Below are 26,348 nucleotides of genomic sequence, written 5' to 3'. Positions count from 1 at the left end.
TAACTTTCTCTTAATGCGTTCATCTTTCTGACTTTCTCTCTCTAATGAAAGAAAGGAACAGGTAGTTGCCTCCGTAAGAGCATCTAGTGCCCACAGGTGGGTCAAGGCCTTAGAACATTTCAGGCACTTGCTGCGAGACTGGGGCCAATCAGGGTGCCATGTACTGCATCCCTCTGACAATGGAGCGGAAGAGCTTGAGGCATCCTGGTCGAGTTAGATTCAAGCTATAGTAACCGACACCATACTAACAGTTTAGGGATAAAAAAATTGTCTCAAATAGCAGTACAGTAACAAGTATCAATCAGTAGTGCACTTATCTGGGTCAAAATAATTTTAAATCCAGTAATTCAGTAATACTGGGTGTAAGGAACATTTAACTATTGTTTTTACATAACTGAGGACCTGCTGCGACCGAGAGACATTGGACTATGAATCCTTAATGTAATACACAGTCTCTTCCTGGAATATGTACTGACACCTGTATACATACCGATACCTGTACTGACAAGCTAATTTAGGAGGGGAGGACTGAGAGACATCAGACTATGAATTCTTAATGTAATACACAGTCTCTTCCCAGAATATGTACTGACACCTCTATACATACCAATACCTGTACTGACAAGTTAATTTAGGGGGCAGTGTAGCCAAAGTACCAGGAATTCATATTTTAAATAGATTGATAAGGGGAAGGGTATTGTGTGCGTCAGCATAGTCTGTAAACCCTGAAGTACCCAGCCAATGGGGAACAGGGGAGGGAAATTGTGGGTGGGATTTTGGGGAGATATAAGCAGGGGCTTTTTGCTCTATTAGGTGTGCCTACCTTTAGATAAAACACCCGGTCTTGCAAAATCATTATGCTTTGCTGAGAGATCCTGCCTGGGCCTATTATATTTGCAAAATAATTGTTTCCTACACTGGGCTAAACTTAATTCAGTAAACCAAATTTAATAAAAAACTTAATATTGGGGGTCTGCAAAGACTTGCATGAGCATGGTTATCAAGCAAGACAGCAGGAAGTAGGGCAGGGCTTCCTCAGATAAGCAACTTGAACAGCCAACCAGCCTGAGGAGTTAAAAATTTTCTGGTCAGACTGTCTAGCTTTTATTTTTGAGTCATGAAGGTACTATCTGGACTTGCTGACCTATCATCACATCCCACCTCTGCTCCCTTCTGTGCTGTTTCTTTCCCTTGTGCGCACAGAAATACCATATAATACACTAGTAACCCTGTGTTTCCACCCCTTCCTTATGTGACTCAGTGGCGGGAAGTGTGTCTGTCTTGTCCTTGCTGTGCAATGCCAGGGCTACTATCTAGTGCTGCACAGCCTTGAGGGTGTCAGGTACAGAGAAGAGTTTGGTTGTGGAACCTCTCTTCCTTCAGTCTGTGGTTTCTCTTTGAAATGGAAATACTGTGTTCTTTCCAGAAATTGTGAAATCTCACATAACTGAAACTGGAAGGAGAGTTTGTAGGGCTAAAACTAGATGTTGATTCTCTTTCCTGGTTGTGCTACAGAATTCTGGTGGGAAGATAGGAAAGTGATGCAACTAAGTGCATTGCAGATGTTGTTAGACTTCTGTATTTTGAGGTTTTGTGCAGAGCTGCAGCTTCCTCCCTGGCAATCCACTGACTCACAGAAGGTCAGTTCCAAAACATCAAGCGTTAAGCAGGGCAGGCTGCCCAACTGTGCCTGAGGGTGAGTGGGCAGGAGTCTTCGGCAACTAAGAAAAGAAAATGGACTGGATGGGCAGTCAGGCTCAAGTGCTTCTGAATCCATTGGACCCTCTTCCCTGGCACTTGTGATGGCCTGGGGGTGCACCAGGGTGCAGTTCCCCTTCCAGACATGGTATGACAGTGCCTGGAGCAGTCAGGAAGAGCTATGAGCTGCTGAAAGAGCTGTGAGCTGCTCATGTCCCTGCCCTGGGTGGCCTTTCCAAGGGAATGGCTCTCTGATATCTCCCTTTTGTTCCCAGGAAAAGCAACCATCTACTACTCCCAGACTCAGCCCTGGACTCAGAGCAGCCCTGATTGCGTAGGGGTGCTGGCCCAAACATCTCTTCCAACTGAAGAACTCCTTTCTGCTAACACATGTAAACCTGAAAAGGCTTCATAAGAATCAATGTAAATAGCAGAAGGAAGGAAGGAGACCAGGCAGATCTGAATTTCATACCAGGGACCCTGACTCCACTCACCACTGATTGAAAGACAGGTATAAATTCTCCTCACTTTATTCATATGAGAAAGTAAAACTGTCTTGCTTTCACTCTTTCTTTTTACTGAATACTCAGAGACTGAAGTCACTTGTGTCTGCTGTAAGTTTCTTTAGATTGGAATTGGATAATTGTTATAAATCATCACGATAAATAGCACACGCTTGTCGGAATAAATTGCTTAGAATTTATTGCAGCAAGCGGCAAACGGGCAAAACAGCGCTGGGCGACCAGGGAGTCTGCGCTCCACCATGGCGTGCCTTTCCAGTAGCAGCAAGCTTGGTTAAATGTGGTAAAGGATTACATATTCATGGTTATTCCAGGAACACCTATACATATTCATAACTTTTTCCTCGAAAAGGCCGTTCTTATTAAAATGAGTTCCAAGGAATTATATCTATAGTCTTCACCTTTGGCTCTGTCCTGTTGTGCCTGCGCAGTGTCTCCGGGTGATCACTGTCTGGGGTCTTTTGGATGAAGGCTGCGGTCTATCTTGTCGTGCACTTCTCATCTTTGGCCTAGCATGCTGGGTTTGGCCAAGGCTCCAACGGCTTGAGCTGGTTTTCCTCCTGCTTTGTGCTGAAGACCCCCGTTATCCCATTCACACAAGGATGCAACTGGGCCCTTATCTCTGTCAGTCTCTTCCTGAATGTTCTGCAGGGTACACTAAATTAGGCTTTTACACATATCTGTGGAACAAGTTTTTTACAAAGACTACATACAGGTTGCATTGTTTAATGGCAGCATGTACTAAAATCATGTTATATGCTCAGGTTTCACAGCCACTGATAACCTATCCATTTAGACTGGTTTGATTAACAAATATATCGTTAAGTCTATTACAATAATCACCCAGGTTCCGGGAGACCCCCTTGCCAGGAGAATTTCTGTGGATATAGCCCCTATTTGATGTTAAATTAGTAACACTCAAATTCAAAGGGCTGACTAAAGATTTGGTTGTTCATTAGTTTAATTCCTGATACACCACCAGCTATTTTTAAGGAGCCCTGTAGTGAACTGTGTGTGCTTGTACATTCATGTTCCTGTAGGTTATTTTTTGTCGAATAAGACTCTGAATTTGACTACCGTGATTTGTGTGTCTCACTTGGAATTTGGACCTTAAGCCTGTGCACTTGCTACCCGGGACCCTGGAGATCCCAAATGTGTAGGGACCTGTGAGGAAACAATCCAGATCAAGTAGGGCCTTGGGCTTGTCTGACAAGGGTGAAATGACACTCCTAAGCAGTGACCACAGAAAGCACCAAGGGGAGTGATGTATAAACCACTCCTGGGGAGCCCCAGTTGGAGCACTCCTGAGGATCTGCTGGCTCGTGCCTTGGTCATCTCCCCTTAACCTGGGACTCAGGGTGAGGCTACTTTCCTGGGAATTGAGTGATACCTGTTAGGTAGATGATGAGGAGTTTTGAATAGAAGCAGCATAGTCCTCACTCGCAGGGTGGTAGAATTGTTACCTACATTAAGTATCCCACTAAAGCTCATTTTGTGCCTTGGAACCTTATTCCTTCAAGGGGTAGATAGTGGCAGAGGATCTGACTGTGACAGCACCATTTTGACTAATTTACCCACAGCAGTTTAATTTTTGCACTCTCTGAATGTACATGTGTGTCTTTGTCACATGTGCAAGCCCTACACATAGGAGTAGTGCCTAGAGAGAGGCTGCCTTTTAATGCTGTTGTACTGGGTGTTCAGGTTAACAGTTTACATGAGTAAACCCAGAAAAGTTGAGGATACTGTCAATTAATTTGAGGAGGCTTATTCTTGATTTATATTTCTCATTTTATATATGTATACATAAATAAACTTATGTCCAGTTCGATTTAAGAAAAAGTGGGAGCTCAGAACACAGCTTTAGCTTAAATTCCCATATGTAAGTGGTGTGCTGTTTTCAGCAAAACATATTGGCTTGAATGTGATGCCATGTGCAGTTACCTCCAGGCTTCAGCTGGATCTTATTTGGCCAGCTTAAAACACAGAGCAAGTCTGTACTTAGACAGACAAGGCTCAATACCTAAATGGAAATAAGTAGTATGTTTATTAGTTAACCCTTACATTTAAATCATCACCTTGCAAACTTGAGGCAGATGAACTACTTTTATTCACATTGCTTTCTATGCCATGCACTACTTCCTAACTATTTATGTCCCCCATTTATTTAGTTATACTTATGTGGTGTGGAGAGATTGTTGTTGGACAGCTTCAGTGCTGCCTGTGTTCTCCACCAGCGTGTCCCAGGCCAGCCGTGGCACTGGAGCACAAGGATCAATTTGTAGCGATCAATACCTTTAATGCTTTCAGCACGCTGAATTTCATCACGGTGTGCTGTGATTGATTAGCACAGAAGTCATTATGCTAGGGAAAAAGTTGAGCCCTTAATTCATTCGAGTATCTGTTACCTAAAACTAATAAATCAGTAGTTCTAAATAAAGCATATCAGCCGTGAACTTTACAGGGCTGCAGACTGCATTGAACTGTACTGGGTGTGGCTGGGATGGAGTTAGTTTTCTTCACAGCACCTGTATGGTGCCGGGTTTTGGATGTGTGCCTAAAACATAGTTGGTAACTCACCCGTGTCTTCGCAGTTGCTGAGCAGTGCTTGCACAGTGTCAAGGCGTCCTCTGTTTTCCACTTTGCCCCTCTGCAGCAAGTGGAATGAGAGTAGGTAAAGGCTGGGAGGGGACACAGCCAGGAGATGTGACCCAGGTTGGTGAAAGGGGATATTCCATATAGTATAACTTCATGATCACTAATAAAAAACAGATGGAGGAAGAAGTGGGGTTTGGGTTCCAAGGTGGCTATTGCTCAGAGACTAGCTGGGCATCGGTCTGCTTGTGGGAGATAGTGAGTGGTTTCCTTTGATTTGCTTGTTTCCACCCGCTGCTTTTCTTTTCCTTTACCTGTTAAAACTTTCTTTATCTCGACCCTTGAATTTTCTCACTTTTAGTTCTTCCAGTTTTCTCTCCTTTCCTGCTTGTGGGTGAACAAGTGGCTGCATGGATGCTTGGCTGCTGGCCAAGGTCAACCTACCACAAACCCTGCTACAGTTACATCAGAGGAGTTGGGCTCCCGTGGACCTATCCTGCTAAGTAACTGGGGAGAGACCAGCCCTATGTTGGCTGTCACGCTGGTAAATATGAGGTTTTGCTGACCACGGTTCACATCAGGGTACAACACTAGCTTCCTCCTTATCAGTGGATCTAGATGAGGTAAACTTCAATGCTTTTGAAAAGCGATGAGGTCTACAGGTGGCTGTTTCTCCAGAGATCAAAGGATCTTCCACAGAGTTGGCTTTGTGCTGAATTTGTATTACTAGTCCCCTGATGACTGGGTCACCTGATCAAATACCCTTTATTTGTTGTCATTCCTTTCATTTCCTGTTGCTGGACACTTCATCATGGTACTTCTGGGTTACTGATGTTACTCATCTCCAGGTGAATATTGTTTACTTGTTTCCACTAATTATGCTTAAGGTCAGTCTGTTAGCAGGAACAAATGTATAGCAGTGTTACCTCATGGAAAATGACTATGCAAACATTGCAGTGATTTTTGGTTTGTTTTAAATAGCCCAAGCACTACAGTGTACAATTGCAATAAAAAAACCCTGCACGAATACAGTAGTGTATGGTAAACTATAGTAGAGAACTCTTCTGCTCATGTAGTTTATCAAAGATTGAAGCAGTTTATTAAGAACATGTATTTAAGTGGCTATCACTCAACTCTATCTTCGGAAGGAAAATTGGTAATGTAACAAACCATAAAATGCAACACTTTAAAAATGCTAAGTATTTACAGTTTCTGGAAGCACCCACTGTTTCTAAACACCCTTCTTTTATCCCAGAATGTTCTAATCTCTCTGTTTTTGTGATGTGCATCCCTTTCTCCACCTTACCCTGCTGTATGGGTTGCAAGCACAAGCCCTCTTCTTGCACACATCTTCTGTGGGTGATGTGGTTCCTTCAGCTTTATGCGAGCATTTGCTCTTCTCTATAACCTGCTGATCCTTTTGCTGGTGAGAAGGCATCTGAGTTTGCATGCACACAGCTGAGCTGTGGGTCCCTACTTGTTTTACTATGCGCTGTCAGTCCTTCAGCTGAATACATGCTGGTCCCCTTACAGCATCTCATGGAGATGATGCTCTGTCTGACACAGGTGGAAGTTGTGATGATGACAGGGTGACTTTGGGCAATGTCACACAGATCTTGATGGCTGTTTCCACCCCAAAGTGTTCTATTAAAAAAAAAAAAGTGTTTCTCTTATACTTCTATTGAATCCTTTTTTGTTCCAAAAATGTCTTTGAGCTTCCCCAGTTATCATTTAATCCAGGTAATTAGTTAGTTGATGACATTAATTAGTTGATGACCATCTTCCCTTTTGACTTGATCAATTTTGGGCAGATGTCCTCCAGATAAATTAGTGTTTTCCACACGTACACACGAAGAATGCACACTCGCATTCTGACCTTACCAGGTATTGTTATCCAGCCCATTTGTCAGGGGTTGACTATAAGAGCAACTTCAGAATAAGTTCCCCTGGCCTGTTATGGTCCGAAAGATCCTTGTATGGGCCCTTAAGAGACCATGCTCATGGCATGGGTTCTCCAGGATCATCTGTCCTTTTGTGTTGACATAGCCTGGAGAAGGATGCTTGCTACCATAACTGTTGATTTTTCAGGTTGTTGGGATCTTCAGTGTTGTGATCCTCTGCTGCTGATCTTAACCCACAGTTAGTGAGTTATCTTTTCATGTCCTTTAATTTCAGGAACCTGTTGTCTTCTGCAGTTGCTAACTCCATTTGAACTGGTTGCCCATGTTCCCTGGTGAATCAAAGAAAACAATTGACAGGTGAGTAGTTCACCCTGATGATCATCATGCAGGTGTCTTACCTGCTCTATTGTTGCATTTACCATTTAACGAGAATGCTACATGCATTAATGCTAAAGTAGCAGTTTGGTCACTGCCAAGCTGCTCTCTGCAGAAATTGTAAATGTTTGCTCGGGGCTTGGTTGTTCACTTACTGTCCATTGTTGGCACAGTAATTCCCACACTACAGTTCTGTGGCCTTCTGCTGCACTAATGTTAACTTTCTCTTCCGGCAATGTGTAGGACAAGGAATGCAACCTCATGTGTCTTTACTGTGTGTCCCATTATCCTCTTGACTGGTGACAGTGAACTGGTTTTGGCTGTGCTTTCTATACACTTGAGGAGTCAACAGTTACTGTGATCTTGGTTTGCCTCTCGTGAGTCTAATGCAACATTTTTGCATTGTCTTATACTCTCCCTTGCTTTCACTGTTTAGGTGTTTTTTGGCTCCAGTGTGCAGTTGTACAGATTTTAATGTTAAGTTACAGTGTTCAGTGAATGAAGTATTAAATCTTTGCTGGCATGTCTTACCCAGTCTAATAGATCAAAAGCCTGTAACAATTTATTTTGTGTTTTAGGCTTCGTTTATTCTTCTTGGTATTTTCCTGGAGAGGGGCCTCTAAGAAGTAATCAATAATAAACATTGCTAGTAAAAATTGAGGTCTTTCCTATCAGAAATAAGCTCAGATGTTTTGTGTAGATTAAGGCTATTAGAAAAATGAAGCAAATGTAGCTTTCTGTTGTTTGGATGCATTGTTCCTTTTCCCCTAAAACAGAAACCTGTAACAGTTGAATTCACTGTTCTTCATATAGGTGGCCCAAATTCCCCTCAGATATCTCTCTGAGGTGAATTGGGGTGTCTCCAGAGTGATTCAGGGATGTTACATAAGATGGGGCCAGATACTTACCTAGAACTGTTTGGTAGAGGAGCTTGGGTGGAGGTGTTTTAGTCACATGATATGATTTGTTGAAGAGCTGTGCAGTTACTCCTGTGTTCAATGGGGGGCGTCTCCATTCCCTTTCTATGCACCATCAATGAAAAATTGGTAGTTGCCTATGTAGTAGATGCTGATAATTTCTGAGGCTCGTGGTCAAAGTGAGAAAGTAGCAGGTGAAGAAGTGAAGCAGGTATGTGTGAGGAAGAGTCTTTTCTTTGTCTTTTGGAGTCTTGTACTGATACCGATCTTCTCAAATCTTCTTCTGAAGACAAGTGCTTTCTGCCAAATATCACTTTTTAAAGTACCATAGTTTGTATTAAAGTTATAAAAAATTTTCAGGTTGTGATCACAGTTGCAAACTTAGTTGTCTTAATCCAAGTAATAGTGATGATGAACTAAGGTTGTACTCCTCATGTTTATGGTCTTGATTGTGACAAGAATTAGATTTTACTCTTGGCTAAGTTGTGTGTTCCATGTAGTCAAAGTTTCTTCTCTCTTTACAGTTACTACTAGTTGGCATCTTAGTCTTGTTTACATATCTCAGGCATGTTTCTGGAAGGTATAAATGTCTTAAATTTCTTCAGCAGTTACCTAATCCAAAGGTGTGATTGTTTTATGCCCTGATTATTTTTCAGGAAATATGCAGTGTAATGTTAGCAGTCTGAAATCTTTAGCTTGGATGCAAAAGTCTGCATCGCTGTAAATATTACCTTGATACTGTTGTTGACTTTTTTTATTAATTTCATATGCAACTTTGTTTTCCTGTTTGCTTTTGTTATTGGTGTCCTTTGAGAGCAGAGAAAGTAAAAAGAAAGAGTGAAGGAAGATAGAGCAATCTTTGAATCTTGGTAATAACTTCTGGAAATTCTAGCTTTGTGGCTCTTATATGCTAGATCTGAGTGGTGCTTCTATTTCTCACGTTTGAAATCGGGAGAGTCCTAAAATCTAAAAGAGCCCATGAAAGAAACTCAAGAGCCTTTGGTAATCTGGGAGAAATGACCTGAAATACTTTGTTGAAGTTGTCTAACACACTGCACAAAGCGAGGTGTTTTTTCTGTCCTAGGTGGGTTTGACCATACTGAGAAGAACTTACTGAGATGCAAACAGCATTCATGTTTATTGGTTGTTGGGGTTTTTTGCGCTTTTAAATTTTTGAAGACTGAAACGGTGTTTGGCTTTGAAGATGACATCTCTAAGAACTTCTCAGAGATTCTGCAGAAATAACATGCTTACTCAGTTGGACTTGTTGGTAATAAATGTGAATTCTGGAATATAACTTGTGAAGAGTTAGAGATCTGTGACTTGGTCACCTCTTGGAGGTGTACTTCCTGCAGCAGCAGAGATGATGATATTGTCTCCATACTTCATATTTGAGTAAGTTTATGCTACCAAACAGAATTAGGGCTGGTTTACTTTTATCTGCATGTATTGTTAACTAGAGTCACAGACTTGTGTTTCTCAAAAATTAGTGTCAGGGAAGAGCAAATGACATGTAAGATAAAAGTGGGCCACATTATTATGAGCCATCTTTACTGAACCCAAATTCATTTTCTCCTTTCTTTTGTTATATTTGAAGATATAATTGCAGTCCATTCTTGTATGAAAAGTGTGACCTGCATTATATTTTATGGGTGCTTCTTATGCTCACCTGTTACGCATTTCTCATTATGTCATGTTATATAAACACATTGGGTTTTTTCCTTTTTTTTTTGGATGAGAAGGTAAATATAGCAATCTACCATTAAATTAAAAAAATGAATGATAGTAGAATTAGCAGGATAATGTGAGGATTTTATTATTCATTGGACAATCAACAGAACTGTTAGTTGCTACGCTGTCTTTTTGTACCTTAACTGTGTTCTGGGCAATAATTTATGCAACTTGACGTGACAACATTGATGTCCTTGGGTTGTGCCAAGGAGTTGCTCTTCTACCTAGCAATTTAAGTTCGATAGTTCTGTTCGTAGAGCATTCTAGATCACTTCTGGGTGAGTGAAATAGGTTTTAAATGAAAGATTAAGGTTTTGTTTGATTTTATTTTTTTTTTTTTTTTTTTAGCATTTTGATTTTTGGCTGAAGAAAAAGAATTCAAGAAAAGATGGACTGGAACGTAAGACCACTCCAGAATACTGATGCAAATAAGAACCTGCAAAATGAAAAAGCATGTTACACTCAGTTCTTTTCTAATGCACATACTTTTCCTCAGACAAATGTCTATTCCTCTACAAATGTATGCACTTACGTTGGAAATAACCAAATGGTGTATCTGCCAACCAGCAATGTTGCCTTCCCTTCTGTAAATACTGAAGGATTCAGAACTTCAGATCAGGCCTTACTAGGAGCATCTGTAGCTGGTAATGACTCTTCTATCTCAAAATACTCTGTTGATCAATATCTACCATCCTACAGGCCAATAGCTCCGAAACCTCCCAATCAGACATCACACTTGCAGGCAGAGGTGACTCGGACTTGGCCAAACTCTAACACCCACATTTATTCTCGTAGAAAGTTGCCTCCTGTGTCGTCTTTAGTGAAAACTGGAAATAACACGAGGAATGTACTTCAGGAATCTCAGTATTTCACAGCAAATGGTTACACTGCACGGCCACAAATACTGCAGCACAATTCTATGAGAACTACAATGTTATATCAGAGTAACGTTAATTCTCAGAATAATTCTGTGTCTCTTAGTACATCTGGGCAACATGTCCAAACCCAGATATATCATCCCGACCTTCAGTTTAAGGTTTTACAGTCACAGACTCAAAATACTGCAGCAAATGTACAGATGCTACAGTATCAACCAAGTCAGATGGGACCAGAAGTTCCTAATGGCTGTTCTGCACCATCATTGTTGCCCACCAACTGTGATTCAAGAGCTGCAGCACAGTCCTCAGTAGGTGTATCACTGGCAGTTCAAAATGTACCAAATGCGTGCACCCTTAGCCAACAGAGGTGCCCGTCGAATACGGAACATGCTTCTGGTTTTAACAGTGTTCAGCAATACTGTCAGAAACAGCAGTCTGGAGAAATCAGTCAATCACTTAGTCATGTATGTAATTCAAGTGGAAGTGTGACATCAAATCAGCCTTTTAATGCAATGCCTGTGCCATCCCTTGGCATTTCCAAAGAACCATACGATGTGCAAGAAATGGAAACTCTTTCTTTGGTGGCTGCTTCAAAACCACTAAGTGATCCTACTTCAGTTCAAGAAATCCAGACTAGTAATTTAATGAATAGGCCTGTTAATTCTCAAATTTCTTCAGCAGCAGCAGATGAAGGAACAGTTACAAAGGAAAGACTATTTTGGGAAGCTCAAAGGTTGCTCAGTATTAAAAAAAAATTTGTCCTTCTTGAAAGGATGCATCATTATAGAAGAAGACTCTTAGCAGCTTCAGAACATAACAATAGTAATCTCCCACCTCTTCCAAGTAGTCAAAATACTCCTGCTAATCATTCTCTATGGATGCCCAACCAAAATGTACCACCTGCCTCATCTGAAACAACAGGGACAGAGAGTCCAATACTTACCTCTTCACCTGAAGAAAGAAATGACAAAAACATAGCCAATGCTGGTAACACAGGATTAAAGGTAACTCAAAGTAACCCTCAGGTGGAGCAGAGAAGCCTTTTGTTAAGCTCTGCTCCTCTTCCCTCTCAGAGCAAACTCCCGGCCCAAAATTCTGAGAGCACTCCCATCTCAAAAGAAAGGGATGCAAATGCCTTGGCCTCTTCTCAAAAAATGGTGACATCCTTGAACAGTGCTTCCGGTTTTAGTCAAGTGGATAGCTCTATCAAAATTGCATTGAACAATGTGCCCGCTAATACCGAGAAGCCGTCGTACCCCAAAAACTCATCATTTCTTCATTTTGTATTGAGCAGCACAAATATATTGAAAGAGAAGACAGCTGGTGCTACTGCTGATAAAATACTGACTGATCTTCTGTGTGGTGAAAAACCACTGGTAGATACATCTGTCTCGGGTGGAAGCTTACTAAAAGACACTAGTGAAAAGAACATAGAAAGTCTGAAAGGTGATCAGGCACTAATAGTTAACACAAACTCTCCTATGTCAGAAACAACCAAATCTGGTGAAGCTAAATTCCAGAGCAGCGTAGCTCAGGAAAAAACACCAATTCCTAAAACTACATCTGTTAAACAGAGCAATTGCAGTTACTCTGTGGAAGAGCTAGCTGCGTGCCTGGGCTTGTGGAGAAAGCGTTCGTCGGAATCTGTAAGTGTGCAAAATAAGCAGTCAAATGAAAACCCCACAACAAATCAGATTTCATCTTACAGCCAAAACACGAAAAGCAGAGAACAAAATAATGCTGTGGTTGATACAAATGAAGCAATTTTGCCTGTAACAACTGCTTCTGTAGGGCAAAAACTTGATACATTGAGTTGCAATTTAATAAAAAGTTTTGAACTCCAAGTTGCGGTTGTCTCTCCTTTAGTACTTTCTGAACAGAGAACACAGAGTGAGCAGGCAGACAAATGTCCAATATCTGCAGGTAAAACCTGTCCACTGATTGACTCAGGAAGCTTGCAAGAAGAGGGGGGAAACTGTTTAAATGTGGTAAATACTGATAAAGGAAACATAGAAACGGTTCAGTCAGTTGATGGAAACAAAATAGTGAATAACAGTGTGAGTGCAAATAAGTCATGTGATGAAAACCAAAGGAAAGCTAGTCAATCTGCACAAGATGCCAGAGAAAATCTGCAGCTCGGAGTACAAAACAAGCCTTCTCTTCCTGAATTTGGCATAGATTTTTCTAGTCAAATCTTTCAAGAAGGTATGAGAGACCATAAAGACAAGCAAGATGTGTTAGAGACAAGAGATACATCCATAGCTGTCTTGGATGAACAGATGTTTTGTATTTCTAGTGTATGTTCTCTTGTTGAAGGTGATATATCTTATAATCCACAAATAGCAAGTATCTTCAGGTCAGTCCCCGAGACACATGCATTAAATAGTACCTCATCAGGAGATGCCTCAGACCCAAAGCAAAAGGAGCAACAGCTGGACTTGTGTAAAAATGAGACGAGCAATAACACTCTGCAAAGAGAGAGCTTGCTGCAAAAGACATTGGAAGAAACAACAAACTGCAAGAGTAAAGCAGGTCAAACTTTGGATGGCATCACAACTAGTCATTTGGAGAAAGCAAGCAGTGGCAATCCTCCTAAAACAGTTTCTACCTCGGAACAAAAAAAGTCATTGGATGCATCTGTCAAGCATCCTGAAAATGATTCAGAAATTCTTGCTAGTATAAACCAGGAGTTAGCTCAAAATTCGCTAGATTTCTCTGTCGATGTTTCTGCTGTAACAAATGCATTCACTGTTCCAGGAGACAACAGTAAACAAGATTACAAGTCCAACAAAAAGAGCACAGAAAAAGAGATGAAACTTTCTGGAGCAGAACCTATTAAATGTCTAAGTAATCAGCTATCTGAACTAATGGAAGAGTTTCCATATGGCATTGAAGGTGCTGCTGCACTAGCAAAAGAACCAGTACAAAATAATTCCATGGCTGAGCGGATGGAGAATCAACCTCAAAAAAAGGCTGAAATTTGCAAGAAGGGTTCTCATTTCAAGGACCCAGTAGATCAGATAAGAATTGCAGTGTTAAGCCCTGAGCAGATGCGAGAACTGTTTCCTAACCACAACCAGTGTTCCTCTAGTGACAGTGGGAGCGTGGTGAGTCCACAGGCAGAAAAGGCCTCAGCTGAGAAGAACCATCAAGGCAGCCTTCAGCCTACTCAGAGTCTATGCGAGAAGAAAACAGCGCAAAAAACCTCCGACCCCAGAAAAAAAAACAATTGCTCTTCAATGGGTTGTCTATCTGTAGCATGTAAAGTGCCACACAGCCCCAGTAAATGTGGAATGACTGGTTCAGAGAAAAACAATCAACTTCCAAAAGCTGAAAATAGTGTCTCTGCAGAGAGGGAAGAAAACAACAGTAAATCTGATGCTGTAACGATGAACAACTGTGCAGTGGGAAACCTGCCAATTTCTGAAGAAATGCCAAATGGTGAGAGCAAAACCAAAAAAGATATTTGCAAATACACCTCTGTAATGGGCAAAAAAGCTAGGCTAATGGTGAATGATGAACACAAACCACTTACAACACAACAGGAAAAAATTGGACCACTTAATTCCCCTGAAAAACAGAATGTTGATAAATCTAAAAGGAGCAGCTGGAAGGAAGAGCTACAAGGCAACAGAGGAACCCCATTGTTAGGCAAAGAATTTCATTCTGACAAAAAAGACCATCAGACAGTCTCAGAAGAGTTGTCAGGGAAAGCTGGTCATACAGATGCAGATAATGAGACAAAGTCATCCAGAAAGAAAGAGAGTATTTTCAAAATAGAGTCCCTTTCAAAAGATAAAACTAAACCAGGTTTGACCATGAAATCCAGAACGGAAACTAACCAATTTACAAAGTCAGAAACTGTTGAAATTAGACGTGCTGAAGTCACTCAGGGACAAAAAAATACCTGTGAAGAGAACTCACTTGAAGAACAGAACTGTAAGAAACAAAAGGGGATCCTTGGGCAAGACGTAGGAATTCATGTCAAAGAGAAAGACAATTTATCAGCAGAAATAAAACATAAAAAGCTGAATAGTTACCATGCTGATGCTATAAAGGTCCCAAATTTTGGCACTGTAGACTTCAAGTCAAAAACTCACATATATTCTCAGGATAAGTCTATGAAAATTCATCCTTCACAGGAGGAGCAATACAAACGGAAGAGGAAGGAAAATATGATTGGGAAGAGAGACCCTAAGAAAACAAAGGTAGAAGAGGAAAGACTGAAACAATCAGAAGCAAAGAATTCCAAGCAACTTTCATATAATTGCATGATAAATACTGACAAAGCTAAAAAATTGAACGGAGAAAATGGCTGGAAAACAAAGAGTTCATTAGCAGATCGCTCCGCGCTTAAACTACAGAGAAAAAAAGCTCTGTCTTCTACCATCTCGAAAAACTTCTTCTCTAACAAAGAGAGACATCTTGATGGTCAAAACAAAGACAAGTGCTCTGAGAAAATGTTTCCTGATAAAAACCTGCTATACTTAAACAGAAGAAATAGCAGATTAAAATTGCATCTTCAAAAGGAACCAAAAAAACATTACCTGAACAGAGTTGCATTCAAACGTATGGCACAGGAACGCATATATCTGACAAAATTAGAGACGTCACCTATCAAACTTGCCTGGCATACAGAGCCCAAAGTGTCACAGAACAACCCAGATACGAAAAGAGATTCTTCTCTCTCAGAAGGTGAGAAATCCTGTAAACGGGAAGTACTTGAATTTAAGCTGTGTCCAGAGATACTGTTCAGAAATTCAACAGCTGATGATGAAAGCTTAGCTGCAAAGGATTCCGTGGAAAGAGAGAAAGCCATTGTGGCAGGTATGATTCTGTCTTGATTATTAATTTGTAAGTAAATTAATGTGCAAGTAAAAAGCATGTACTGCTTTTGAAATTCATGCTGTACAAAACTACAGATAGCAAAAGTGTGGGGCTCTAGAAGGTGAAGGTCAAAATAGCTTAGCCAGCTTTCTGACAGACTGTAGCTGTGTATTAAGCTGAAAAAGAATGAGACTTTTCCTTCAATTTAATGTTTTATTCTTTTTCTTTAAGTTTTACAGAATAAAGTTAGAGTAGCTCAGAGCATGGCAGCTTCAAGTAACTTTGCAAGAATGCTTTCTAACCTGCTTTTAGAAGGTAGCTTGGCTTGTTCATAGAAAGCAGGTTCCCTTGGTGTAGTTACCAAAGGTGATCTGGTTTGCATTCAGTGGTCACCTGGTCGTGCATAGCTCTGGCTGGGTAGAGAGAAGGGAGAGATCTTTTGTGGTATTGAGGAAGAGAGAGGGTTTGTGCCAGACATGTCCTGCACACAGTCTTGGTAGCCTTTGCGATCTTTGCTTTAAGATGCCTTTTCTTTCTCCTCCTTATCCCCAACCTTTTGATATTTCTCATGGTGCAATGTGAAACATATTTGTGTCAAACATTATATTTGATTTTAAATAAAACCAAATCTTAAGCTGTACGTACCAACCCTTGCAGTCACGTTCACACCTAAAGGAAATTTCCTTTTGCATGTGCTAGTATATGTGTTAAAACTTGATACTGAACAGAGACCCAAACTGGTAAGACAGCAAACTCAAAAACATCTTTAAAATTTTCTCTTTAGGTGTGAAAAGTAAAAAAGAAGATTGGTTAAAATGTGATCCAGTGAAGCAAAAAAACCTGGAAGAGATTGCTACAGGTGAAATAACTTGTGATGATCCATTTCAAAATACAACTTAAATACTCTTGGCTTGGGTTTAAGTTTTTCTTTACAGTAGCAAATCTTAATAAAGTGCTTTAACTTATTCTTTACTAGTTCTGCTGCTGAAATGAATTCTGTAGACTAAACATGTGAGTTTCAAATATTCTTCTTGCCGTAAAAATATGTTGTTGGAATTTTCCTGCATATGGGTGTGCAGTTGAATTTGAGGTTGCACCGATAACAAGATTCAAGTACAGTTTTAAACTGTAGCTGAAGACTTAAGTTCTTTCCTACTTTAAAATGTAGGAAGTAACATAACAAAATCTACGGTAAGACTATAAAAACAGAAAGTGATTTTTAAATTTCATTTGGCTTTCACAGTAAGTTGACGTTGTCTGCACACGCACCCGTGCTCACAAGTACTGGGACGTGTGTGTCCCGGTAGTCTGGACAGGATTACTTAAATCACACACAGAGGAAAAGTGGTGCCAGTACTACCTACATCTGCCTCGTTTCTCTTGATTGGCAAATTACTTTCTGGATGGTCTTTTATACCTTTTGGGCATCAACAGTTATAACAGTGGCATCTTTCGTCTCAAGATCTTGGTTGTTCCATCCTTTGTAAATCTTGGCTGAGGTTGCTCCCTGCTATCTTTGGTTCTTTGCTTTAGGTGTCTTTCTGGCTAATGGTCTTGTTTTCCTGCTTGTTTAACGGGGAGTGAAATGGTGCATTCAGCATGCTCTGACTTTGTTGTCATCTTCTTACCAGAGTGCAAGCCCTCTGCTGACAAGTTATCTGTTGTGGTCTTGATGCAAGCAACACATTTTGCAATGTTTATATCTTTTATTGCTTTTGAATGTGTCCTTGGCTGTTGGTGTCTGCCATTCTTTTAGCCCTTCCTCTGGTTTCTTCTCTTACTTTCACAACCACTCGCTTTCATTCACACCTTTCTTAATATTCTTTAGAAATTACAAAGAGGCCCAAATGACCATTTGGTGCTTTAAAGATGCATTGGAGACTGATTTAAATCTGAGGTGACTGGTGCTTTAGGAAGGAAGTTTGTGACATCCTCTTTGACAGTGTGTGGCCTTAGGTACCACGTGCAGAAGGAGTAGGGTCATTTAAGACTCTTAGACTTTGCTTTAACCTGCTTCTCTGTCTGTCTTTCAGCCAAGGACAGTATTCCACTTGACACAGCTATACAGATCCTGGATGGAGATGTCGAGGCTCTTCACATTCCAATGAAAGACTCAAAAGAGATGTTTCAGACCTACAGGAAAATGTATCTGGAAAAAAAGATGCAAAAGCCTTGATAGCACTCCTGTATCATAGGTCTTACTCAGTATCACTGGGAAAAATGCCAACAGTAAAATCCTTTTTCCTGTTTACTTCATATTTCTGAATATTTTCTTTTTAAATATATTTTTTGGGTGTTGGCAATTGTTTCCCCTATTTGCCTCATTTGTGAACGATTGAGATCTTATTCCGTATTTATTGCACAAATATGCTTTGGTGCTGAAAATGCCATTGTCAAATGTGTTGTTTCCTTTTGGCATGTTTTGTTTTGTTTTGTTTTGAAGATGCAGGAGTTAGTTGAATCTTGACCAAAAAAACCCCAAACCTCATTTAAATTGTCATAGTCTGTTTCCTTTTCTGGTTCTGGAAAACTTATACCTGTGGTTCTTTCCATTGCCGGCAGTGGAAAAGTATTCCTACTGGAAAGAGATTGCAGTGAATTCTCAAGCATTACGTGTTTATTTTCTGCTTATGCTAGTCTGATTGTTGTGCTTCTAACAAGGCTTCCTGTTTTTGTAGAAACTTTTCTTGTTTTTTTTTTTTTTTTTTTTTTTAAACTGGGAATACAAATATAAAACCCTCAAATCAAACATACAGTTTGGGGATACCATGAAGTATTTATGCTGCTACCCGGTTTTCTTACATTTCTTTTTGTGGAACTTGTTCACATCGAACACTGAGCTCTTGATCTGAACTCAGTGCCGTAAACTGTTAGTTGACTGAAGAGTTCTTTATTTTTTTTTCTCTCTGCTTTCTTTACACTTTTGTTGAAGTACAGGGAGCTTGAACTCACTCTTGTCTGGACTATGTTGCTCACTTTAACCAGACTGTAATTAATTTCTTTGTTCATGAAGTGTTAGTTAATGTTTGACTACACATCGACTGTGACGTGAATTATATTTGTTGCTGAGTGTCTTTTGTTTAAGTGCCTTTTCACTGTTGTTCAGAATTTTGAACCGTATTTTTTCACAAATTTTGTACTGGATTCTTTCTATCTGTTTAAACCTTTCTACTGAAAGTAAGAGATCTGTAGATATTTCACTGAACAGTTTTTATATTTTAAATAAACTTTTGAAGGTTATGCCTTTTCTTTTTTAGTTCAAAACTATGAAGTTGTGTTTATTGCAGTTAGTTAAATAGGCATCGAAGATATTCCTGTAGATGAAAAGCAGCTTTAAAATAAGTGCCAGATCTTCCTTCTTAAAAGGCTTTATAGTTGCAAGTGAGAACTGGACTTGAGTCCCAGTTTTTTTCCAAGGAACTCCTAACAGCATGTACTTCTACATCAGAAAACACATCAGGAATATTTTTCTCTTTGACGTCTTTTTTATTTTTCTTTCACCTGCTCTGACTTGGAGTTGGGAATTTATCAGCATGAGTACTTTAAAAAGCCTTCAGTAGTACTCTGTTCACAAAGATGCGTGTTTGTAGGCATCTTGGATGTAATTACCCGGTGGAGCATAGCATTATGATTTCCTAGCTCTGTGTGTATGCTGAATTAAAAATGGATTTTTTTGGGAGAAAGAAGTCCTCCCCTTCCATCATTTGTACATTTCTCCTCTCAAACTGGGGAGCTATTCAGGAGGTTTTAAGCTCCCTTCCTGTCTGGCACAGCTGTCCTAACAACTTAGTGGGTTTCTTTTCTGGCTGGATGCCCAGCTATTAGTCTGTGGGGAACATTGCCACTGGAGAATTTTGTAATAATGTTGGCAACTCTGAAAAGGTTTTATTTTTCATTTTCTTGGGAGTTTAGCACCTGTAGTATACTGCCTGCATTAAGGAAGATTCATTGTAGCCTTAAATGTACCTGGTACAAAACCCACATAATTCCTCTCAAGAATTGATTTTGGGTTTTGTTCTGTATAATGATATGTGGAGCTGGCTTAAATGCTTGAGTGAATTCTTTTCAATAGGAAATTATTCAATCCATTGACGCGTGACAATTACATTCTAAGCATTTGGAGAAATTTTCTTACTGATCCTGTGCATCCAGAAGGTGAGAATGCCAGTTTGGAGACCCAGTGGATACAGCTACATCTTCTTCCTCTTTTACACCAAGGAGTGAATCTTGGCTCTGTGACCATGTGGCTACACCGTGAGTTGTGCCTACACCACTTTGGTATGGCTAGGATCTCTAGGATAGACTGGTCACATCCTTTCTGCTTGGGTCATGTGTTGGCTCAGTAGCTATCCCATATAACTTGCACTTGAAGTACTCTGCACTTAGAGCTGGCCTCCTACCTGTGCTGCACTTACTGCATAATTGCTGCATGCACCTGTGTACTAAGAGGACTGTGCCAGATGCTCTTAGTTACCATTTTTCTGCTCCTTAGGGTGCTGACTGGAGCCACAATACTACAGAAAGCCCTTGGCCTTGGACTGGCAGGATGCTGACGTCTGCCTAGATGTGGCTATTGTGAAAAAAATAGTGCTGTGTTGCTTTAAGTGAACTGACAAGCGTGAGCGTGAGGGCATTCACTAGCACTGAAGATATCCGTCATCGATGTGATGTGTGTCCATTTTCTTGTGTGTTGCCTGTACTTGAGAGGACTTGTAATATGAGTGTCACCAGTGGGGTTAGTTTGTGCAAACCATGGATCCTGTTGTGGTTTTGAGAGCACTAATGGGTCTTAATGGTCCTGGTCATCTATCTGTGGGACCTGCACCTGCACCCCTTGCTCACAGGCCTACGAACTCCATTTAAGATCAAGCCAGGGCTTCAGTCCCTGCCTGAGCAATGTTCATGGTTTACCTGTCTCTAGCTCTGTTACAGTCATGCCTGCCTGTGGGCATGGAAATTGCCCATTGATCCAGATCCTGACTGATGGACGGTCTTCCTGCCTGGACTCAGATGTGTCTTATTATTATGAAGCTGCCTGGTTTCACATTGTCCCTCCTTCATCACTACAAGCTTGTCTGGTGATCTGGACCCTGGTTTGTCCCTGGTTACCATCTCTGTCCTGCTTTCCTTGCTTGGGTGCTGTGGAGATGGGGCCTTGGTTGGTGAGGCTCCTGCCTTACCAGTTGTGCTATCTCCCTTGGCTCCTCGCCCCTGGCCCTTAGGGAGCCATTGGTCCTTGCCGAGCCCTGACATGCAGAACTGTAGGATGTGGGTGTACAACACCCCATCCTGTTGGTGTTTGTCTTCTCTCTTCTTCCCATTCCCTTCTAGGAAACTTTCAGTGGCATTATGAAGAACTACCACTTCTATCATTCTTGCCTTTGTGCCCCAAGAGAGTCATGGATGAGGTTCCTGATAAATGTAAAAAGGTAAACGTCATTTGCCACCCATTTTCAAAGACAAGAAGATGACCCATGAAACTACAGGAGACTGGTGAGCCAGCCTGTCCCCTTTCTTTGTTTATAGATTATAGAACAATCCTTCTTGAAGCCGTGACCTCCCAAATACAGTAAGGATAAGGTGATTTGGAATGGTCAGTATGGATTTACAAAGAGTAAATCACACTTGACCAACCTGATGGTCTTTTATGATAAGATGACAGATTCTGTGGACAAGGGGACTGTAGAAATTATTTACTTTTAACAAGGTTCTTGATGTGTTTTCTCATAGTATTCTTGTAGCCAAATTGGAGAGAGATAATTTGGATAAGTGATCTACACACTGGGTGGAAAATTAGCTGACCAGCTTGAAGTGATACAGTCTGTGATCAGTGGTACAAAGTCCAGCTGGCATCTGGTTACTACTGCATTCTTCAGCAATTGATACTGGGGCTGTCATTGTTTGCCATCTTCATTAATGAGTTGTAGAATGGGTTGTAATGAACCTTTGCACGTTTGCATGGCAAAATGGGGTCCTCAAGAAACTCAAAGAGTAACTTTCTGTGAAAGTTTGAGAAACGCACACAGAGTGCTTCCCAAAAACACTTGCTTCTCCTCGCTCACTTCCAACAGGTACAACTAGAGATACTCACAAGGGCTGGTGGTGTGATGAGACCATGGCCCCAAAGGATGATCTGTCCAGCAGGTGACTATCTTTGGCTTCAGGCAGCAATGACTGTGTAAAAACTGGGTTCATATCTGCTCCAGGAGCTGATAAGGAGCCCCCAGCCAAACCATCTAGTGAAGTGATGTTCAAAAAGGGCAATAGTCTGGAAGTCTGTGTAAGAGTGAGATAACAAATTTAACATGGTTAACCACAACATTGTTGCTTCCTTTGACCAGATATGAACACAGATGCCATAAATTAAGTGGTCATAACATAATTGTCGTGACATGTTATGAATCACACCCACTGTTTTGCCATGTGTCCAGTTATACAGTGACCTGGTCCTTCTAAATCAAGAATAAAACCAGTCATCAAGAAAAACAAATCGTGCAGGAAAACATGCATTACAAAGTGCTGGACTTGGGAACTTGGAAAAATGTTACCACCACCTCTGGTGTTGACCGTACTTTCCTTCCCAGGTGCTGGAAGTAAATAGTTATTCCTACTAGTGCCTCATTAGCTGGGTGCTAGCCAGGTCTGTGCTCTGCTTTCCAATTAAGAGGGATTTTCTTGGTGGCAGACAGGTAGGTGGTAATCTAGAATACAACCTTTATTCTAGAAACATTGTCCTTTAAACTTGACTGTAGCGGCCATACTTACTACATCCCTGTCTCAATCCTTGTCTTTCTGCCTTCCTAGACCTAAATACTTCACCCTTTTGGAAACCTTGCCTTCATCTTCACCTTTTTTCCCGCCTGGGACTTCTTGTTCAATTTGCAAGGCTGCCACTGCAACCTTGGTTTTTAAAACATTTTTTTTCTTCTTCCTGGGCACCAGCTTTTCTTCCTGTGGTCTGTTAGCAATGCTGTTTTAGTCACAAATCTAAAACCTGGCACCATATGAAGGAAATTCACTTCATCCCAACCAGGCACGGTACGTAGTCAAAGACGGGCTGAAGTTTTCAGTCCAATGCTATGACACTTGTCATGGGAAAATGAAGATCCATGTGTCTCTCTGCAAGCACCTCGGTCCCATGCTGAGACTCTGAGGAGGACACCTCCGTAGTGTTAAAGGCTATGATGATGGAAAATGGTGCCTGCTGAAGTTCAAATGAAGGCGGGCCTTGCGGTCTTTGATGTTGAAAGTAAAATTCACCTCAGTGTTTGCATTTAATGAACAGTAGGAAGATAAATATTTCTATGTTTATGGTTGTATAGTGGCATAAAGGGAAAGACATTCATACAGTGCAATGGTGGGCTTTGCCAAGGTATCTGTTTTCTGTAACGTTGCGTTCTGTTGTGACACATAAGCATTTTGCAGTACTGATTAGTTCGTGTCATTCCTTGTGTTTCCCCGTGCAGTGCAAACTCATGAGTATCACTGGTTTGAGCCTTTAAAGGTGGCTTAGATGATTCATAAAATTATTTCGGTTTAAAAATGACTAAGGTGCCTCAGTGTAAAATGACAGAGGTTTCCTGCTTCTTTTTCAGTTTTGCGTTGCTATGGCACTAATAATTTAAGCGCGTAGAGGAAACAAACCCGTGTTCCGAAAGGGTGTCGGGACTGTGAAACTGAGCCTGCACTGTTGTGCACGTCAAGCCCTCCCATATACCCCAGGGGACTATCCTCTTTCCTCCAATCACCAGTGCTATTAAAAAAGCCATAAACAGCATTCTCCTTAAAAATAAAATGAAAAAATAAAGTTCCTCTGCTATAGCAACATGTGTTCAATAGACTACAGACTGGAAAACAGAAAATGGATAATTTGCAACAAAATAATTCTGCAGTAAATCAGCACAAAAGATGGTTTTCGGACCAAAATGTGGAAATACAGCTAATAAGGAGTAAAAAAAGAAAAAGCTCTGTATGTTAATTGGCTCATAATGCCTTTCCTTTACACACCTGTTAGATACTTTCAGAAAGAAATTATCCTGCCGATGTGCTCTTACCCAGTAACTTTGGACTCTGTTGGCCAACATCAAGCAAAAAACAGAGAAAATAATGCTGGTGGCTGGTTTGAGAGGAGAAAAATGCTGAGTCCTTCCCTCAACACTGTGGGAAAGACAAGGAGAGCTCAGCCCTCAGGTTTGCCCACAAATTAGCATACGTGTGGTTCCCAGCCAGCCCCAAGAGATGCTGATTGTACCCTACCAGGAAAGGGTGTGGGATGAAGTCAAGGGGCTGTATTTGCACCAGGGGAAATACAAGTCTGAACAGGGGACACTGTAGAGAGGTTGCTGATGGCAGTGGTGGGGGAGCATCTCTTTGGAGATGTTGGATGCACTTTGTTAATCTCACCACTTACAGTACTTCTCTGCCTATTTGCTTCTGTAACGATTTAGCTACATTGGTTAAGAAAATACACATCTCTTGTGCTTTGGAGGTACAGAGACTATCCTGAGTCTTAGGCACTGCAGAAACAAGATGCAGCGTTCCCTGAAGTGCTAGAAGCAGCTTAGGCAAGGAGAATTTATTGCAGGATTCACCTTTAAACTCAACCAAAATTAAGTTTGGCAGAGAGAGCTGCTTGTTCATGGTCGAAGACATAAGGAACTAGAAAGGGCAGCACCAACATAAACCTGAAAGACATCATTTAGTTCATAGTATTCTCTCAGGAGGACTTCGAGGAAGAGTCAAGACAATACAGATTGGAAATAACAGGCTATAAATACAATGGCTATGAATGAAGACGAAGATAAATGCTCTACCTGTGCATGCAGTCATTCTGCAAGTAACAAGAAAAAAGAATGCTCTCTTTAGAGCCCAGCAGGAGATAGATTGTGGCCCACCATGCGAAGGCATCTTCTAAGGCATTTATTCAGAACCAAAGAAAGGTCAAAAATATTTGGTAGGCATAGCAGACATAGTGTGTAGGTGAGTGGAAGATTTCCCAATACGAGCCATCAGGACCATGACAACAGCTTGTGAGCTGGTGGAACAGGTGTTTTTCTTTAAAGTGTGGTCTGCAGAATCCTAACTAGATCTGGCAGCATGCTTTACAGGAAACTTCTGCAAAACTGTCTATAAATATATATATATATATATATATATATATATATATATATATAAAAATATCTCAGCACAGGAGGAAAAGACAAATGGAATCATCATACCAATATTAAGAATCCGCATGTCAGTAAAACAGCAAAGATCATCTATTTCCAAATATGAACACTAAGAAAAAGACAGCAGCAAGACAAAATCATATAGGTGGAAAAAAATGCTTTTTTTTTCTGTTCATTATCACAACTGGCTTGCCAAGGTATATTGACAAAGGGAAAATTGTCTGATCCTATAGATAATCAGTTTAGTGGCAGTTAATCTTGAGATACATCAGGGGTTGTTATATATTTGTTGTTTGTCAAGCTCTGTAAGAAAATGTCCTTCAATGTAATTTGCAGTTTGGGTTCAACGATGCCATATTCACCAGGTTGCTATTATTTTAAACCACTCTATGCCATTCCAGTCTCTGATGTATTAACTTCACAGTGATTTTGCTGATATTGGAATCTCTTTGATAAATTGCCATGACTGATAAATTGGCCACTGTCCATTCAGACAGCTGCTTGGAGGAGAATACCTGCAAGGAGCAGCATTACGGCTACAAGGAGTATCTACAGGGAGCACCATAAAAGGCCTGAACACCATCTGCTCCACAGAAGAAGTGGTCTGGATATGTGCATAAATGTCACATGTTAACATCAAACGTCTCATTGTGGTGGTGCTGGCTTGGCACAGTCCTGCGTAGCAGAGGACCAAACACGATTGTCTTTGGTACCATCTGCTGCACCTGCGGGTATCTCCGGCAACTACAGTAAGTGAGCAGCTGGACAGAAGAGCCAACAGGAAATGCTTTCTATAGGGAAACCTGATGTTGCTTCTCAACACTTCTGCTCTGCATCTCATGCAGCTATGGTTTAACCTGTTGTGAGGTACAAGTACATCCAAAGCAAAGTTACTCTCTGATAGGATCTTAAACAGCTACAGACAAGACTTAAACGTGCATGAGTCCCAAAACCTTAGATTTTAAAATGTTCTTGTGACAAAAAGATACTCTTCATAGAAATAACACGGGACAGAGAGCTCAAGTAAAATGCAAAACCACGACATGGTTTAATATCTGGAGGTAACTATAAATGTAAATAAGGTTAGTTCTAAGGATTTAATGGTTCTGTAAACTTCGTTGATTTTGTGGTATTAATGTTGAAAGACATCTTCATACTCTGCTATGACAATATATATTCTGGGTAAGTCAGACCTATTCTGAAAAAGCTTCACCCTGATATAATGAGCAAGATGAAAGATGTTTAGTAATGACTGTATCCCGAGGATACTTGTACTAGGTTACTTTGTGAACGCTAGTCCCAGAATGCTTTTGCCTTGTTTTTAATTTGGCACTGGGATGATAGGTTTCCATACATGGCGTAAAGAAAAGCTCTCAGGGAAAAAAAATGGAGTAAGATGAGAAGTCCCACTGCTGTCTGGTGGGGATGCACTCTGTGCTGGGTTAGTGCGGGCGGCTTTCAGCTCTTCTGTACTCCTGGGATGTTTTGTTGCAAGGGAGATAAGAAACTACAGGGAGGTGTTTTGTTATGTTTTGCTGAGACCCTCATTTTCTCCACTGGTCTGTGTGTTGGGACCAAGAGAAGGGTAAAATGCATAGTCAATGATGACTAGATGCTATTAGCTGCAAGTGCTGTTTCCTGTACGGATCTGGTCAGAGGTCTCCCTGGGATTTCAGCAGAAGAAATCTCTGCTGTTTTTCTGTAGTCCTGACTGATTTGTAACTATTTCTTGGTTGTG

At 40.8% G+C, this 26,348-nt stretch overlaps 1 protein-coding gene across 1 annotated transcript in view; it reads left to right on the top strand.

Annotated features, from left to right (window-relative positions):
- RESF1 (retroelement silencing factor 1) overlaps positions 1 to 18,680 on the top strand; it is a 36,475-nt gene extending 17,795 nt beyond the window's left edge. The window contains exons 5-8 of the mRNA XM_071817230.1: positions 6,987 to 7,069; positions 10,084 to 15,440; positions 16,225 to 16,299; positions 17,474 to 18,680. Coding sequence (XP_071673331.1) covers positions 10,124 to 15,440; positions 16,225 to 16,299; positions 17,474 to 17,616 — 5,535 coding nt within the window. The 5' untranslated portion in view covers positions 6,987 to 7,069; positions 10,084 to 10,123 and the 3' untranslated portion in view covers positions 17,617 to 18,680. The remainder of the gene's footprint in view (positions 1 to 6,986; positions 7,070 to 10,083; positions 15,441 to 16,224; positions 16,300 to 17,473) is intronic.
- The last annotated feature ends 7,668 nt before the right edge of the window (positions 18,681 to 26,348 follow it).

Source organism: Patagioenas fasciata, chromosome 1, assembly GCF_037038585.1.
Source record: "Patagioenas fasciata isolate bPatFas1 chromosome 1, bPatFas1.hap1, whole genome shotgun sequence".
Classification (NCBI taxonomy): domain Eukaryota; kingdom Metazoa; phylum Chordata; class Aves; order Columbiformes; family Columbidae; genus Patagioenas; species Patagioenas fasciata.
The sequence above is the reverse complement of the archived record's forward strand: the minus strand, read 5'-3'. Positions and strand labels throughout refer to the sequence as shown.